Source organism: Elephas maximus, chromosome 15 (genome assembly GCF_024166365.1).
Source record: "Elephas maximus indicus isolate mEleMax1 chromosome 15, mEleMax1 primary haplotype, whole genome shotgun sequence".
Taxonomy (NCBI): domain Eukaryota; kingdom Metazoa; phylum Chordata; class Mammalia; order Proboscidea; family Elephantidae; genus Elephas; species Elephas maximus.
This window is the reverse complement of record NC_064833.1, coordinates 43,722,183-43,741,196: the sequence shown is the minus strand read 5'-3', so window position 1 is coordinate 43,741,196 and position 19,014 is coordinate 43,722,183. Positions and strand designations below refer to the sequence as shown.

The following is a 19,014-nucleotide window of genomic DNA, read 5'->3' as shown; positions in this document are numbered from 1 at the left end:
AGGTTGTCCTAGACCAGCCAGCCCCAGCTGACATGCCAGTTGACTACAGAAGCATGGGTATGTCCAGTTGAAATCAGCTAAGCCTGACCTAAATGTATGAACCACCTAGCTGACCCACTGATTCATGAGCAATATAAATGGTTGTAGTTTTAAGCCACTAAGCTTTGGGGTGATTTGTTACATGGCAATAAATAATAGACAAGGTCTGAGTAAGAAAATCAGAAAACAGGGTGGGGATATTATGGAGTACTTATAGTAAGGAAAGCAGGGGTACAAAAAAGAAGGTGAGACATTTTGCCTATATCCTGTCATATAGGCAGTATATCATTTTAAGAGGCAGACAGAAAGTCAGGAGACCTGTCTCTGCCACTTGTTCATCATAAGTAACCTTGGGAAAGCATTCTCCTTTCTGACTCCTGGTATTGTCAACTGTAAAAATCTCAAAGATTTTTGGGGATGCCTGAATGAGTTAAATAGTGCCCATGAAAACATTATACAAAACACTAATGATCTAAAGTGAGGGGTTAAAATAATAATAAAGTTATTTTTAGGCTTTGTGTGTATCTAAAATGACCAAGCAATCACTTAAATGCTCTTTTAAAAACTGTCAACCTGTTGCTTGGCAGACGCAGTAAGTGAATGGGTTCACCGTTTCCCACTCCTTGGTTTTTGCATGAGAATGTATGCACCACCGTAAAAAAAAAAAAGTTGTTGACTCTGACTCATGGCGATCCCATGTGTATCAGAGTAGAACTATGCTCCACAGGGTTTTCAGCAGTTGTTTTTTCAGAAGCAGTTCACCAGGCTTTTTTTTCCAAAGCACCTTGGGGTGGACGCAAACTTCCAATCTTTTGGTTAATAGCCAAGTGTGCACCACTCGTGCATCACCTTAATGATATATTTTTGTAAACCTACATTTTGTTTTTAATAATGTCTTCCAAGTCCAATGAATTTTGTATAAAGTCCTTATAAACTATAAATAATTTTATGGTTTTCTTAATACAGGGATGATATAGAAATTATCAATTACAATTTTTTTTTAAAGTGCTGCAGAAGCCGAGATACAAATCTGTAGCAGTTTCTTTTTTTCAGGAAACAACTTATAGAGTTGGTAGAACTAGAGGAAACCTTCTATATTTTCTAACCAGTAATGTCAATAAACTATTATTATTTTAACCTTCATTATAAGGTTAAAAGAACTTTCATTATAATATTTGCTTTTCTAACATCTTCCCCATAAGCTTATGCATTATTATAAAAGTTACTCATATTTCGAAATGGTCTGAATCTAAAATTTACTTTCTGTTCTTGAAATTAGAATTAACTTCAGATTTGTTACCTCCTCATCCCCTGGAATCTTTAAAATTAGCCATATACACCTTCCCCACAATTAAACAATAGTTGTCCAAACCATGTGGGAGTGCAATTTTACATCCTAAGAAACTACAAAAGGAAGACCATCCCTAAGTCTTGGTTCTGAATATTATATAACAATTAACACAGGTGGGAACAACTACAAACTCTATCTAAGTAAATCACATGTTTTTAAACTACTAAGGAGAAATGAATGGGCAAAGAGATATTTGAATATGCATAATTCTTTTGTATAAAGAATGTGAAGATTAGGTATCACCTTCTTAGTTAAATCTTTCCCAGTCTCCCTCATCTATCAAAGGACACCTCTTCCTTGGCGTCTTTCACTTAGCATTAGGTTTCAAAGCTCAGCATGTATCAGTACTTCATTTCTTTTTATGGCCACATAATATTTTATTGAATGGATGTATCACAATTTGTTTATTCATTCATCAGTTAATAGACATTTGGGTTCTTTTCACTTCTTGGCTATTACGTGGGTTCCACGGTCTTTCTGAAGAATATTTTAGTAGCTATCTCAGTGAAATTCTTTGAGTTTCAAATTCTCTGTCATTCTGAAAGTATCTTCATGCTAACTTTCCTCTTGAGTATAGAATTGTAGGTTGACAGTTAATATCATTTATTGCACTGACAATAATGTTCCATTATCTTCTGGCCCATATTGCTGTCGTTGAGAAGTAGGTTGCTAGTCTAGTTGTTACTCCTTTGTAGGTAATCTGTCATTTTACTCTGGATGCTTTTAAGATTTTCTTTGTCATTGGTTTTCTGCAGCATCACTATAATTTCTCTGCTTGTGAATTACTTTTTCCATAGGACTCATATTTCCTCAATTTGATGATTCACGCCTTTCACCAATTTTGTTATGTTTTCAGCCATTATCTGTGAACCCCATCTCTCCTCTGTTCTCTATATTTTTGCCACCTGGAACTCCTCTTAGAAGTATGTTAGACCTTTTCATTCTCTCCTCCTCACTTCCTAACAACTCTTTCATATTTTTTAATTCTTATCTGTTTGTGCTGGATTGTGGAGAATTTCCTCAGCTCTAAAAAAAAAAAAAAAAAATTTTTTTTTTTTTTTTTCTATCTTCTAGTTGAGTTTTCCTCCTCTGAATTGAGTCTTTATATGCTTCTACCAGGTCATATGTTGTACAGTAATATAATTATTTTTTACAAGTCCATGTCCTATCTAGACTATAAGCTCCTTGAGGGCAGAGCTGTGACTTACTTATCAACTCATCTTTGTAACCCTAATGACTACCAAAGGACCTGGTACAGAGAAGTTGCTTATCAAAGTTGAACTAAACTTTTATCAGATCAATTGCAAACTGTCTAGAAATAGAAAATCTTGATTGTTAAAGAGATCTGAGATTCAACTGGGGTTTGAATATATCAAACACTCAGTTTCTGTGAGAGCAAAAGCTTGTCTTAGAATTCAGATTTCAACAATTAAGAGCATTCACTAGTGTGCAATAGAAGTTGCATATCGATTTTTAAAATCCAGTGAATTCATATTACACTCAAAGAACAAAACAGGTATAGAAAGGTTCCTTGATACTACTCAGAATAAACTGGTATATCTTCTTCTTTAGTGTTTCCAAAATTTTGACTAATTATTTAAGGTTGATTACATGACCATTAAATTAACACATCCCTGTGAGTAGTCATTTTCTATTTAAAAATACAGTACATCCTCATTAATGCCCCTAATTGTTGGGAAAGGAGGCTTCAATTTTACAGTGTTTTTAAAAGAAAGTAATTGTATTACTTTCAAGGACATACAGTAAATTAAGGTAACCACTACTGAAGAGCGTTTCCAATTAACAGCTGTGGTGAATGTGCTTTAATGATTACAAAATTCTCATCTGCAGTCAGAAGTACCATTTGCATACAGTGAAGGCGCTCTTAGAAATATGCCATTTACATCAGATTAAGGAGGAGCCCACCGGTGCAGTGGTTAAGCACTCAGCTGCTAACTCGCCGGCCACACGGAGGGAGAAAGATGTGGCAGTCCGCTTCTGTAAAGATTTACAGCCTTGGAAACCCTATATAGGGCAGTTCTATTCTGTCCCATGAGGTTGCTATAAGTCAGAATCAACTCGATGGCAGTGGGTGAGTACATTAGATGAAACGTGTCTAGTTTACATCGTGGCACAGTGGTTAAGAGCTTGGCTGCAAAACAAAAGGTCGGCAGTTGGAATCCACCAGTTGCTCCTTCGAAACCCTATGGGGCAGTTCCACTCTGTCCTATAGACTCGTTATGAGTCAGAACTGACTTGATGGCAATGAGTTTGGTTTTTCCTTTAGTTTACATCATTACTTTTTTCAGTATGTTATCTGTTTTCTAGCATTTTAGAATTAGTGGAGGATTACAGCACCTTTTTCTTTCTCTTTGGCTCCTCCAAACTGACCTGGAGACTGGCCAGGAAGGAGGTAGAGGGCCAGAGAAGGAATGTAGCTTGTGCAATGTCACAGAGCTAGATAGTGGTCAAATTTTGGTCCTAAGGCACCCAGGTTGTCTGAGTCACTATTTCTTTATAGATTGTCATAGATAAACTTCTGACTATATCAATCCCCACAATTTTTTAATTAGCAATATTTATGTCTTTTTCTCAGTGCAAATAAAATGAAGACAATAGTTATGCAAAAAGGTTGCACATCGCTTAATAATGCAGTTAATAGTTCAGGCCAGAAACACAGAAAGATGACTTAATTTTTGCAGTGCTTATTGCTGTCACCACCAGAGCTTAACTTCTGGCTTTTCCAGGATCTCTTGGCAACTAGATGGTGGCAGCCACAGCAAACAATCAATCAAGAATGAGGCTCAAAATATCAGCACTGATAAGCTTTAAGAATGTTTTGTTTCATTTGGAATAACAATCTTCCATCCTACTTTTTTCAGCCAGAATGTTCTTTATATATTTCACATAAAATTATTGACCTGGAATCCAGGGGTGGGTGGTTTGGCCAGACAGAGATGGAATATGATAACACAGGGGTGTGCAGAATTGCTAATAGCCTCATCCTAGTTCTTGATTTGAACTCAACCACATACCTGGCTCTGCATTCAAAACATAAATTCATAATCAGACCTCAGTGGAGCCAGTACATGGGTCAAAGGACCCACAGATTCAGAGTTAGTGTGCGAGTCATATTCAGCTCACAACCAGAAGGACGCTACCACCTGTTCCAGGGAGTACGACATGCCTGATCTGAAAATGAAAGATCTAGTTTCCAGTACTGCAATACCATAGTTTGAGTGATTTAGGGCAACTAATCACTGAGAATGGCCTCAAGGGATTGAACTGGTGAGGGGATCATGTGCCTGAGAAATAGGTGCACAGTTTGCCTCATGTCACAGTAAACTCTTGGGAATATGCTGGGGTTGCTTCGTGTTTGCACTAACTAAATAGGTAGGCACAGAGCCTGTCTCCAGAAGAGTTAGGAGAGGCCAGGAGAATATCCACAGTCTTGGAGATAAGTCCCTAAGCATTCAGGAGTCAAGAGTCACAGTGCCTGCAACTTACTTTGAAATGGTCCATAAAAATATCAAAGAAAAAATATGTCCTGAGAGAGAGAGATAGAACAAGAGAGAGAGAAAAAACAAATGTTTCAAAATGCTACAGACTGGTGAAGGACATATGGGTGTTTATTGTACTACTCTTTCTTTTTTATAGGTTTGAAATTTTTCAGAATAAGTAAAACAAACAAACAAAACAACTGTTTTGCAGGCTAAATGAAATGAAAGAAAATACGATTCATTTGCAAATAGAGATCAGAGGAGATAATAAAAAGAAGAAAGAATTAAAAGCAAGAAATAAAAAGGAAACTGGCTGAGCCAAAAAAAAAGATATTAAGAAGAAAAATAAAACCATTGCACAACTTAAAACCACATGTAGACACTGCATGAGAAAAACACAATGTGGAGGAAAATGACATGAAATGAAAGTGATGGGAAAGAAGATAATAGATATGGGAGAAAGACAACTTCAGGAAGCCCACATTGGATGGTATCCATTTAGTCACACATCCATTCAATATTTATTCCTATGTCAGGCACTGAGGATACAAAGTGCCCTCAGGAAGCTCAGAAGTATAGAAAACAACCAATAACAAACAGACCACAGCCTGTTAAATGTATAACAGACGCATGCTCTATATAACCCATGTGTACAGAGAGGAGAGAGGGTAAATTGGCCAGAATAGGGGAATGTATTAATTTCCTATGGTTGCCGTAACAAATTCCTATAAACTTGGTCATTTAAAACAACAGAAATTTATTCTCTCACAGTTCTGGTGAGGTCAGAAGTCTAAAATCAGTATCACTAAGCTGACATCAAGGCATTGGCAGGGTAACCTTCCCTATGGAGGCTCTATGGGGAGAACCCTTCCTTGCTTCTTCCAGCTTCTGATGGCTACTGGCATTCCTTTGCTTGTGGCTGCATCACTCCAATCTCTGCCTCTGTGGTCACAATGCCTTCTCCTTTTCTGTGTGAAATTTCCCTCTGTCTCCCTCTTATAAGGATGCACATGACCACATTTAGGGCTCACCTGGGTAATCCAGGATAATCTGCCCTATTTCAAGATCCTTAACATAATCCCATCTGCAAAGTCCATTTTGCCATCTAATGTAACAAACAGTCACAGGTTCCAGAGATTAGGACGTGAATATCTCTTGGGGGACAATCATTCAGTCTACCTTGGGGAGGGACTTAGGAAAGCTTTACAGGACGATAATTCAGCACAGTGAGTACATTCTGGCAAATTCTGGCAAAGGGAAGAGAAATCCAGTGGCACAGAGGAGCAGTAAACAGGGGACCCGAAGGGCCTTGAAGCAGAGGACTATGGTTCAGCTAGACTGGAAAGGCAGGCAGGAGCCTTAGTGTACCATGCATCTGGAGGCAGTACTAAGACATGAAGGGCTCTACACTAGAGAAGGATCTGTCCAGATTTGGCTTTTAGAAGACTCATCTTGGCTGCAGTGTGGAAGAGGCACTGGCAAAGAGGGAGATCAGGGAACAGGGAGACAATCAGGAAACTACTTAACAAGTTCAGTGAAGAAGTAGGGGCAGTGAGGATGGTCAATTAAAGTAGGGCCATCCAGAAGCAATACTCATGGCGGCAAACATTGGAGATAACCTGGAATACAGTAATGCTTTTTAGATTACTGGGTGGGTTGGATTATTCCTACCATCCATTTCCCTTCACTCTTGTAAGTAACTGAGTTGACTAGAAAACTAACCCAAATCAAGTTAAAACTATAATCCCATATGTGAGAAAGAATTAAGAAAAAATTTCAGTCAGGAACAGATTTTCTAATTTGTTATCTTGGTTATTATATGCTATAAGTTTATTGCCTTTCTATTCTGAGAAAGTCTCATGAAATTGGATCCAAATCTGGTGATTTAAAAGCCAACAGAAAAGGTCAAGGTTACATAATACGGTATATCGTTGCTCTTCTACAAGCTGTTCCATGCCAATTTTTAATCAACCTTAAAACCTAGGCAGAAGGGCCCAACATAACGCCTTCCCATACAGTTAAGAACTATTACATTTTGTCTTTTACTAGGGAACACATTTACTTACATAATTGTACATTCATTATTTTCAAAAACTGAACTCCAATAAGCTTCTTTTACTAAGAACCCACCATGTTTTTTGATTTTGAGAAATTTAAGTTTCAGCAGAAAAAAATGTATGAGAAAAGTAATACATTTAATAACATATCCTTTGGGGGCTTTTAACACTCTGTTAAAAGGAGAGCAACAATTGTCCAAAAAGGGCGAGATTCCAGTTAAGGAAGTCTTAAACTTGGTTCTATTACAAAACAAATTAACCCTGTATAATACTTGGAAAGGGAAACTCTGAAACAAGGACAGATGTGCTGAACACAAAGAATGCTATTGTTTGCATCCAAATCAATACGGGGTCCCAGAACTTCCATATTTTGCAACAACATATTCATAACAATAACTTTTACATCTATAATCCTTTGTTTCCAAAGAAGCAGGATTGCAGGCCGCCTTGTGCAGCCCAGACCAGGGTTTGGAAAGAGTCTTCCTATCCTAAAGCTGGATACTTGTGAGCTTACTCAGCTGCAGCCCTTTCTCCCACACCTGCCTTGGTTTCTGGAGTACATGCTCCTATTGGGAAGAATGTTTGCCAACTATATTTTGCCAGCTCCTTCTCCCTGGAGACTGAACTCTATTGTCCATGTCAGGCCCCCGCACTGGCTGAATTTCTGCCAATATGGGGGAGGGATTATGACTGACCGACTTTGCCAGAGTCTCCTGTGGCCCTTACCACCCACCAGACCAGATCTTTCTGAGATCCAGGCAGGAATCAAACTCAGGTTTACTACACTTCTTGGACACTGTGCCTTGGACTCTTCACTACCTCTAAAGGGCCAGTCCTCATAATCAAGGTAATTCCCTTTATCCCAAGTCTTACATTCCCGGCAAAATTGTTCCATCGCACTGGTCTAGTAACCAGGTCCCAAGATACCTCATGGTCAACCCACATATGACACTCATAGAACTCTTTGATGGTTACTGTTATTTGAGTCTGCAAGTGAAGCTGAAAAGACTAATGAGATGCTCCGCATGTAACTTGTAATTATTCTCTACTTTATGACTATGGCAGCTGCTTGGAACATGAGGTCTGCCTATACCTTGCTCAACTGCTGTGACTCGGGCAGCCATATCTAAAGGTATATTATAATATTTCCTTTTTGGCTTTGGCTTTTGTATTTTCAATCACATAACTATACTATGTTAGCCATGGAAGCTTAACATATGTAGTCCATCAGTTAGTACAAGTAAGGATGGCTTCAATCCACTCCTTCAAATGTTGTTTTTCAAGTATTTCTAAATCCTTCTCTCTCCTTCTCTCTCCCTACCACTCTCCCTCTCATGGTGACCCCAATACACAACAAATCATAACAACACGCAAACCTCCACTGGTAGATGGGTGGTGGCTGTGCATGAGGTACATCGACCTGGAATCAAAAATCAAACCCAGGTCTCCCATATGGAAGATGAGAATTCTACCACTGAACCACCAATGTCCCTCCTCTTTGCTACAGGACCCCTATTTCATGTGGACATTCAGCCCTTCCCAGCAGGCCCCATGTGCTTCAGAGACACCAAGCCCAGTTAACTTTGACCTAAGTGACTGGTTCAGGAAAGGACACCGACCTCACCTGGTCCAGCCAGACTAAAGCCTACATATCTTCTCTAGGGGTTTAGAAAGGCAAACTAGTCTGTCCTGGAAGTGAAAGGAAGAAGGTAGCCTAGAACAATGATCTGCTAAAGGTGCATACAACAACCCTGAGGAACAAAAGTTGGAAAATGAGAATGAGAAACTGAATCTTCCCCAGATTGTTAGAGCCCCTGGGTCAAGGCTTGCCTGAATCCAGACCTCCTCTGCATTTTACATCACCTAAATCTGAAACCCTGCTGGTGTAGTGGTTAAGTGCTATGGCTGCTAACCAAAAGGTTGGCAGTTCAAATCCACCAGGCACTCCTTGGAAACTCTATGGGGCAGTTCTATTCTGTCCTATAGGGTCACTATGAGTCTAAATCAACTCAACGGCAACGGGTTTGGTTTGGTTTTTTGGTTAAACTGTCTAATTTCTTTTTATTATTTAAGCCTTGAAGCGAGGCTTTCTGTAACTTGTAATTTAAAGCCTCTTAACTATCAAAGCATTCTTGGGGGGAAGCCAAGCTCAAAAGCCAGGAGAGAGAGACTCCTATAGCAAGTCAGGCCAGTGGTCTGAGGCACTGAAAGAAGGAAACAACTTGACAACAGAAGAAGGTGAGGTCTGGTGGCTTAGGAAACCAAGGTCACGGGCAGGTAGCAGGAAATTCATGCTATGTAGACCTCAGCGTGTCTTGCAAAATTCAGGTTGGATCTTTGGAGTCATGCCAGGGCAAAAATAAGCTTCACTGAGGCATATAGGACATGACTAAGCTTATGTTAGCCTATGTTTATGTGAGGGATTAGCCAGTACCTCCCGACATGTGCCAAAGATGACAAGAGACCATGCTGAGAGTGACCAAGGGCTGGGCAAGTGACAAGGTAAGGAAAATGAACAGGTACATACATGCTGAGAGCTACGTGCATGAAGGGGAAAACCAGAAACCAAACCAGTTGCCATTGAGTCAACTTTAACTTATGGCAACCCCATATGAAAGGTGTAAACTCAATACAGGAGTATTGGTCCTTCAGGAAAATAAAACAAAACAACAAAGAAGCTAAAGTAAATGGCACCAAAGTCTTGCGTTGACACTGAATGAGCACTCCCAGACCGAGGATGTTGGTCCTGCTGGTTAGCTAGGTAAACCACAGTTGGTGTTCTGGAGACGCAATCCCACTACTGTCACCAAATCACCAAATACCTCCGTCAGCTGCTCGCAGTGCTACACAGCCCATCTCCCCAGTTTAGAAGTCTGGAAAGTGGCAGAAGAACACGGGTAGAATCCTTGCCTTAGCACGCCAAGATACCAACTATTCTAATTATAAAATTACTCCAGTTACAAAGTGTTCTGGAATGTAAATGTCCTTGGAGACTGAAGGGGAGGCAAACATCAAAGGGAGTGAGGAAGGCACCACAGACTGAGAAATCAGTAGTTACAGATGAAAAGAAAGTAAACTTACATCTTAAACTGTCATAGTTTTTCTTATTTCCATTTCTAATGAGCTGAATCAAACTTGCTTGCTGAAAGAGGACTTGAGGCACTTACTGACGAAGATCAAAGACCACACCCTTCTATATGCATTACACCTCAACATAAAGAAAACAAAATCCTCACACCTGGACCGGTAGGCAACATCATGATAAACAGAGAAAAGATTGAAGTTGTCAAGGACTTCATTTTACTTGGATCCACAATCAACACCCATGGAAGCAGCAGTCAAGAAATCAAAAGACACATTGCACTGGGCAAATCTGCTGCCAAAGACCTCTTTAAATTGTTAAAAAGCAAAGATGCCACCTTGAAGACTAAGGTGCGCCTGACCCAAGCCACCGTGTTTTCAATCGCCTCATATGCATGCGAAAGCTGGCCATTGAATAAGGAAGACTGAAGAACTGATGCCTTTGAATTATGGTGTTGGCAAAGAATATTGAATATACCATGGACTGCCAAAAAAAAATGAACAAACCTGTCTTGGAAGAAGTACAACCAGAATGCTCCTTAGAAGTGAGGATGGCAAGACTTTGTCTCACATACTTTGGACACGTTATCAGGAGGGATCAGTCCCTGGAGAAGGACATCATGCTTGGTAAAATAGGTCAGCAAAAAATAGGATGACTGTCAAGGAGATGCACTGACACAGTGGCTCCAACAATGAGCTGAAGCATAACAACAATCATGAGGATGGCACAGGACTGAGCAGTGTTTCGTTCTGTTGTACAGAGGGTCGCTATGATTGGAATTGACTTGACAGCAACAACAAACCCCTAAATATACATATACATACATGTATATATTCCAAAATAGACTGATTGTAATGTTATTAATAATTTCTAGTTCCTGTCAAGTCGATTCTGAACCCAAGCGTGTCAGAGTAGACCTGTGGTCCATAAGGTTTTCGGTGGCTGATTTTTCAGAAGTAGATTCTCAGGCCTTTCTTCTGAGGTGCCTCTGGGTGGACTCAAACCTCTAACCTTTTGTTTAGCAGCTGAGCTTGTTAACCATTTGCACCACCCAGGGACTTCTACTATTAGTAATAGCTAGTATCACTACTACTTTCTGTGTGTCTGGCACTTTGCTAAGCATTTGACATACATTCTCTCATTTTATTCACACAACAATACTGTAAGGTATTATTATTTCCATTTTGATAGAGGAAGCTAAATCTTGTAGAAATTAAGAAACTTGCCTACACATCTAGTAAAGAGGCTGAGCTTTTAAAACTCCCCTCTACTAGAATCGGCACTGGGTGGGTCTACTAGAATCGGCACTGGGTGGGTCTACTAGAATCGGCACTGGGTGGGTCTACTAGAATAAAAAGAGAGCCTTGGGAATTGTCATGCTTTCCGTGGTAGGCTCTCAAATGCCAATTTGAATAATCATCAACTTTTGAGGAAATTTTAAAAATAATTCTCACAAGCAAACAAAATGAACACCTAGGAGAAACATACAAATTGAACATTCAACTGTAAAATATAATACAGGTATAGAAAATGGCATACGAGAATTATCTAGATGAATGAATTATAATCACCTCTGTAGCCACCACTGAGATAAAAAATCAGAAATTTGGCACCAACCCAAAGCCCTTCCTTTGCCCTATCCAAGCACAACCCCTTCCCTGCCCCCAAGAACCACTGGCTTGTGGTTGTAGCAATCACTTCCTCACCCCCCCTTTTTTTTTTTTAATAGTTTTATCACCCCCTCTGCATCAGTAAACACTCTAGCTGAATGTTGCCTTTTTTTCTGGTATGTCTTTTAATTCCGTTCGCCTCCAGTCATCCTCCCCTTTTGTTTCCTGTAAAGATGATTTTTGAAGAAAACAGTCCTCGCAAAGGTGTGAACCTGAAAAGCTTCCCAGAGCCTCAACTTCGCTGATTGCATCAATGCTATCATTATAACTAGTTAGTATGAATGACGCCATAAAGAGGGTTTCAGGTAGATTGAAATGTAAATGCCTGGCTGTAATCTGCCAAATTCACAGGAGCATTAAAACTGTTCCTCGAACAAGGATCATTTTTTTTTTTTTTAACAGAAGTGCTGATGCAGTTGTTTTGAAATAATCCCTCCCTCCCCCCTTCCTTCCTTCCTTCCTCCCTCCCTCCCTCCCTTCCTGTTGCAGCCGGAACTTGGAACTCGAAGGGACTGCTTTGTGTTTCCCTGGTCTCTAAAGTTTCCCACCTTTGACAGGGTGCAGTCTTACTACTTTTCTATTGCTCATTTTAGTGGGATATATATGAGTGTTCCTTCTCTGACATTTCCGTCTTACACAGGTTCCAGCTTTTGCAGGTTTTACAGTACATACCAAAATCAAAAAAAACCAAACCCATTGCCATTGAGTCAATTCTGACTCATCAACCCTATAGGACAGAGCAGAACTGCACTATAGTTTCCAAGGAGTGCTGCTGGATTTGAACTGCCGACCTTTTGGTTAGCAGCTGTAGCACTTAACCACTATGCCACCAGGGTACATACATCTCCGAGTATATCTGATAAAGGGAAAATGTCTAGTTGGATATAAAAGGAAGGCAAAGAAAAAGTAAAACAAACAAACAAAAAAAAGAACAAAACAAAAGGCTTTTTCTTAAAGTGCTTAAGAAGGAAATGGAAAGGACCTAAGACTTCCTCCCAGCCCTTTGGTTATTTGAACGTTTTGGCACCTTCCTTTCTTTGAGGGGTGGTCATACACTGCTACCACCAGGAAAGAGATGGATGGTAGCAAAGCCAAATCACTAAAAGGGTAATATAAAGCGTCACAGCTTCTTCAGCTCAGGGAGACAAGCCATATTCGCCACCCCTTCCCTTACTCTTCACATCACATTCTTTTCAAACCTCAGTTTCTAAGCAATGACCTTCAGGCATGGAATAAAAATAGCTTTGCAGTTAAACCTACTAGCTTTAAGATCTTGGGGCAAGTTATTTAACACAAGTTTCCTTGTGAGGATAATACGTACCTTACGAGGTTGTTGGGGGACTATAGAGCTATGAGATAATAGCTATAAAGTGTCACATAGTAAATGCATAACAAATGTCAGCCTTTTCGCTTCTTCCCTGCCAAGTTGTATCAATTTCCTTTTAAATATGTTGACTTTAAAAATTCAAGCCATTGAAAATCAAAAGTTCAAATAAGGGACATAAAAAATTCTGGATTTTCATCTCACCCTATGAAGAATAAACCTTTTTGACAATGTCCTTGTGAGTTTAGATATTTAGCAATATGCATAAACGGAAAGAAATGACAACAAAAACCTCTGTCATAATATTTCTCACATTCATCTTCTCCCAGCCATTACCTTCCCGGTTTGTCCCTAGCTTATTCAGCCATATAGCATGAGGAAGGTCCCTGGGTGGCACAAATGGTTTGCGCTGGATTACTAACCTAAAGGTTGGTGGTTCCAACCCACCCAGTGGCATCCCAGAAAAAAGGTCTGGCAATCTGCTTTTGTAAAGATTACAGCCAATAAAACCCTATGGAGCAGTTTACTCTGTAACACACCGGGTTGCCACGAATCGGAATTAATTTGGAGACAGTGGATTATAGGAAAAAGATGCCTGGAGACCTTCTACTTCAACCCTAATTTTACCAGTGAGGAAACTGAGGCCCAGAGAAACGAAGTGACTTGCCCAAGTATACTCAGCTAGTTAACAGCAGTGACAAGACAACAGCTTCTAAGACTGCTTGCAAATTTAGGTGCCTACAGGGTCAGAAGGAAAAAGAGCCGAGAGCAAGGGGAGAGGAGGTAAAGTGAGGCACACACACCTGGTCTAAACCATGAGTTCCAGCTCACAGTTATGTGAGACAGAGGACCCAGTGTTGCTGGAACTTGTAATTTCTAAACAGATGAATGAAACCTGAAATTTTATATATAATCTTCTTGCTTTAAAATGCTGGCAATGTGTTAAATATTTATTAAACCTCTCTGTAGGTCAAACAAGACATATCCATGGGCTGGATTTAGTCCACAGCTGGCCAGTTTGAGGCCGGCAGCTAATCCTAATTTAAATGTCTTTTATTTAATTTGCTTTGATTCTCTCACTTCCTGTACAAAATACTTTCAATGGCTCCCCACTGTCTAAACGATACAGTCCAAGCCTCTTAACCAGTCCTTGAAGGCAATCCACCATCTGTCCCCAAACTGTATTTCCACTTTACAATTTGTCTCTGCCTTAGTCATCTAGTGCTGCTATAACAGAAACACCATGAGTGGATGGCTTTAACAAAGAAATTTATTCTCTCACAGCCTAGTAGGCTAGAAGTCCGAATTTAGGGCGTCAGCTCCAGGGGAAGGCTTTCTCTCTCTGTCGGCTTTGGAGGAAGGTCCTTGCCATCAATCTTCCCTTGGACTAGGAGCTTGCTGTTGTAGGAACCCTGGGTCCAAAGGATGTGCTCTGCTCCTGGCGCTATGGTGGTATGAGGTCCCCAACTCTCTGCTCGATTCCCTTTCATCTCTTGTAATGTAAAAGGTGGTGCAGGCCACATCCCAGGGAAAGTCCCTTTATGCTGGATCAGGATGTGACCTGAGTAAGGTTGTTACATCCTACCCTAATCCTCTTTAACATAATCTAATCTTGTCTCCTTAACCACAGGCAGAGATTAGGATTTACAACACATAGGAAATTACATCAATCACAAAATGGAGGATGACCACACAATACTGGGAATCATGGCCTAATCAAGTTGACACATATTTTAGGGGGACACAATTCAGTCCATGACCTTCTCCTTTTTCCGTTGTAACCAGAAGAGTTACTGAATTCTACTCTCTAGGTGCTAAAATGTTCAGAGGATCACCTGCCCAGGCCAAATGGGCTGCTCCACGGTCCCCAGATATGTCCTACCAACTCCAGACTCTGTGCTTTTCCCTTTCCTGGAATCCTTCTACCTGTACACTCCTATCAATGAAATCACATCCATCCTTAAGTGTCCAGTTCAAATACCACCTCTCCACAACATTCCTGATGGCCCCAGCTAGAAGTGACCTTGCTCTGAATTTCCAAAGGACTTTATATCATTCACATGACACTTAGCACATACTGCCTTGCTTTGGAGTTGCCCTCATAGCTCATTTCCGCAAGCACCTAATAACATTCCTGGAAGAAGGATTTCGGCCTTAGACTATATTGAATACTGCCATAGTGCTTTGTATATAGCAGGGAGCTCAATAAACCTCCTAAGAACATTATCTTTTGTACTGAAAACCTGTAGATCAAAAATAAAACACCCTTGCAGAACTCTACCTATAGTTTCTGTATGTCTGTGTTGTTGTCGTTAGTTTCCATCGAGTTGATCCTGACTCATGGAGACCCCAAGTGTGCAGAGTAGAATTGCTCTGAAGGGTTTTCAAGGCTGTGACATTTTGGAAGCAGATCGCCAGGCCTTCCTTCTAAGGCACCTCTGGGTGGGTTTCAACTGCCAGCTTTTCAGCTCGTAGTCAAGTGCTGAACCGTTTGCCACACCCTATAAGCAGGCTGTACACCAAGTTGGCAGACACCTGAATGGCACAAAAGGGGCAAAGGCCTCACCTCCCTGGCTCCCCCAAACATCTTCCCCACTGTATGACTACTTTCTACTTGCTTTGAGATTTCCTTCTCCAGAAGCCCTCACAATTTTGCCTCAGACAACATTGACTCTAAGAGGCCACTGTTAAGTACTCATCTGGTACCTGGAAGCGATCCAGGAGAGTCGGTGTTTTTCTGTGCCTACGGTTAATTTATCAGATTTGATGGTTATCACTTTGAAAGGCACAGAGAACTGGGCTATTAGTGAACAGACACTGTGCAAATATTCAATTGTGATAAAACTGATTAAAGCAAGGGAACAAGCATCATTAAACCCTGACTTTACAGCAAGCAAGACTAATTTTGACTGATGGGAGTCAAAATTTTATGTCTCACACTATGTTCTTCCGGACCCATCCCCATTTTAATTTTTTATATTCATTTAGCGTCCAAGAGGAAAGAAAAGAAACGTTAGACTCCGTTTTATTTTTGCTGCCCTGGCCAGCACCAGACACACTCAATAAATATTTGTTGAATGATTAAAAAAAATGAATTTTTGCTTTTGGTCTAATTTGCACAATCATGGGGAAAGCTGATGCAGTCTTATCTTGAACAAGCAATAGTTTAGGTATGAATAATTCTAATTAACATTTTCTAGATCCATCCTTTCTAACCTGCTCAAATACACACTGTCAAAGGCAAGTTAAGCCTGGTCAACATAACTTGTTAGCCTCACATTACGTCACGTGACAATCTGCATTCAGGTGACAGAGAGCCAAGGCAATCAAGAATTCCAGGAAACGCTCAAGAAAACTAAGGAAAACAGAGGTTTCCACTGTAAAAACAATGCTTTCTCCTGTTTTGGACGATGCCACAGCAGGTCACAACTGCTAGCCCTCTAATTTCTTTACCAAAAGCAGAGAATTCATTCTTTAGCTTTTCTTGGGAGTGCTTATAACCTAAGCAGAATAGAACAGATATACTTGAAGAACTTCCCATAAAAAGCGACTCTTTTCTGGTGTATGTCCTGTTGTGTATATTTTCAACAACAATAACAAAAACAAATCATTTTTTAAAAAGTGATTATTTTCTTTCAACTGCCTGTGGGTGGAAAAAAGGAAAATCGGGATAGGTCACAGTACAGCGATCAAGAAGCTCTCAGTTCCTCCACTTCTCCTATTTCAGTACTCTTTGTGAGAAAACAAACTTAAAGCAATACTTTCCTCTCTGTGTTGAAAACTAATAATGGTGAACATACTTATTTTTTCTTAATATAAATAATCTTTTGCATTAATGTTTTTAAACAAAATTTTAACATTTTAGAAACTAACATTCAAGACACTTTTCAAGCATAAAGGGATCCTAGACTTTTCGATTATTGGTTGAAAACCTCAATCTTGACCAACAGCAACAAATATTTTGGGATTATATGGTGGTGAAATAAAAAGATCCATGGGTTTTTTAAAGAACAAGAACAAAGTAACACACTTAGGAAAAGAGGAAAAAAAAAAAAAGAAAAGAGGAGGAAGCCTGAAATCCACCAATCAAGCTGGCTCGCCCCCACTTGAAAGAACAGAAACGCTGCTAGAGGAAGGGCTGGCCAGGACTCGTTTTCTGATCTTAAACCGAGCCAAAAATAAATGGGCAGCTCCAACCCCCTTTGATCTTGTTAAATGTATATTTCCAGCGTAAACTGGCGTTGTTAAGGCTGACAGTGTTTTCCCAAAGGGCCGGTGAGAAAGACTGAGAGAGTCACGCCAACTGCAACCTGAGAAGATGAGTGTTCCTCTCACGGAAATGGAAGGGCTGTGCTGGGACACTGGGGACACACACGCGCAGAGCATCTGCGCCAGCTTATATTCGGGTGCCCGTAATCAATTCCCTGCTTATGAGAACGGGGTGTCACTTTTTTTTTTTTTAACTGTAAAATAATCCTGAGGTGAATATGAGTGGAGAATCACCCCCACACTCCCTAGAATCCTTGCGGGAGAAGAGGGCGGATTCAGACTGGAGAGGCGGGATTGTTCGGCACCAAGAGTCCTGGGAATGACCCCACAGATGTCAGGGTCACAGACCTGGGCGACCCCCTGCAGTGACAGATGCTGGAGAACGAAGACCGGGGTACCATCGCTCTCCAACATGAGGGCTAGTTAAGTCAGTGAATGTAAACATCATATGTCAGCTTCCCACTTGGGAAACCCGGATGTCTTTCTGAGAGTTGGCAGGAAAGCGGCCGCGGAGCAGGAGGCGCCGGGAGCCTTCCCGGTCGCCCGCGGATGGCGGGCGCCGCGGCACCGCCCTGCTCCCCAGCCCCGGGCCGGGGGCGGCCGACCCTTACCTGGTTCCTGCGGTACCACGCGCCCGACAGGGAGCCGTTGCCGGTGCCGGGCGCCCCATACGTGAAGTTCTGGGATAGCTCGTCCACGGCGGCCGAGGCGGCTTCCCCAGGGCCCCTGGAGTCCCCGGGAGCCAGGGCCGCCATTAGGTCTCGCTCTGGGGCTCCTCGGACCCGGCTACACCACGAGGCTCCGCTGAGAGGCGCCCTGCGGAGGCCGCTCCGGACCGGCGCTGAAGCCACTTCCTGCTCCGCGCCCCTGCCAGGCGGGCGCGCCCAGGCACCTGGCTCCCGCCCCCGCGCGGCGGCAGGTGTGTCACCCGCCCGCATGCCCACCGGCCCTGCCCAGCCTCGCGTGGCCTCCCGGCTCCGCCGCGAAGTGCCTGCAGGCAGCCCAGGAGGTCCGCGGCCTCGCGGGGCGGCCGGGCTGGCACAGCGTCCTCCGCCTGCCAGGCCTTTGTGCACAACACCCTCACTGGCCAGACTGCTCCAGGGAATCACCTCGCAGTCTGCGCCCTTTTTCCGCATTTTCCAGTGTGGTCTGAGAAGTTCAGCAAATGCCGTTCATTGAAGTGAATGGGGGAGAAAGGAGACACTGACTAACTAAAAGGAGCTACTTTCGCCCCCGCCATACCTGGCACTTCCAGCTTTCTATCTATCATTTGTTTGGTGTAGTGGTTAAGAGCTACGCCGTCTGCTAACCAAAAGGTCAGCAGTTGGAATCCACTAGGCGCTCCTTGGAAACTCTGTGGGGCAGTTCTACTCTGTCCTATAGGGTCGCCATGAGTCGGAATCTACTCGCCGGTAATGGGTCTCGGTTTGGATCACGTGTGTGGAGCCCTGGTGGTGCAGTGGTTAAGAGCTTGGCTGCTAACCGAAAGGTTGGTGGGTCAAACCCATCAGCCATTCACTGGGCGTGGCAGTCCTTTCTTCTAAAGATTACAGTCTTGGAAACTTTATGTGGCGGTTCTATTCTGTCCAACAGGGTGGCTGTAAGTCGAAATCCGCTCGATGGCAAGGGGTTTATCATATATGTAAGGAGCCCTGGTGGGACAATGGTTATGGTGTTGGCGAAGCATATTGAATACACCATGGACTACCAGAAGAAGAGCAA

The 19,014-nt window shown here is 41.9% G+C and overlaps 1 protein-coding gene across 2 annotated transcripts in view; it reads right to left on the bottom strand.

Moving 5' to 3' along the window:
* The window catches only part of NIPAL2 (NIPA like domain containing 2), an 85,622-nt gene extending 67,297 nt beyond the window's left edge, over positions 1-18,325 (bottom strand). Inside the window, exon 1 of one of the 2 annotated variants that reach the window (XM_049853785.1) lies at positions 17,904-18,325. In XM_049853785.1, coding sequence (XP_049709742.1) covers positions 17,904-18,230 — 327 coding nt within the window. In that variant the 5' untranslated portion in view covers positions 18,231-18,325. The remainder of the gene's footprint in view (positions 1-17,903) is intronic. The other variant, XM_049853784.1, reaches the window with a different exon arrangement.
* Positions 18,326-19,014: the final 689 nt, after the last annotated feature.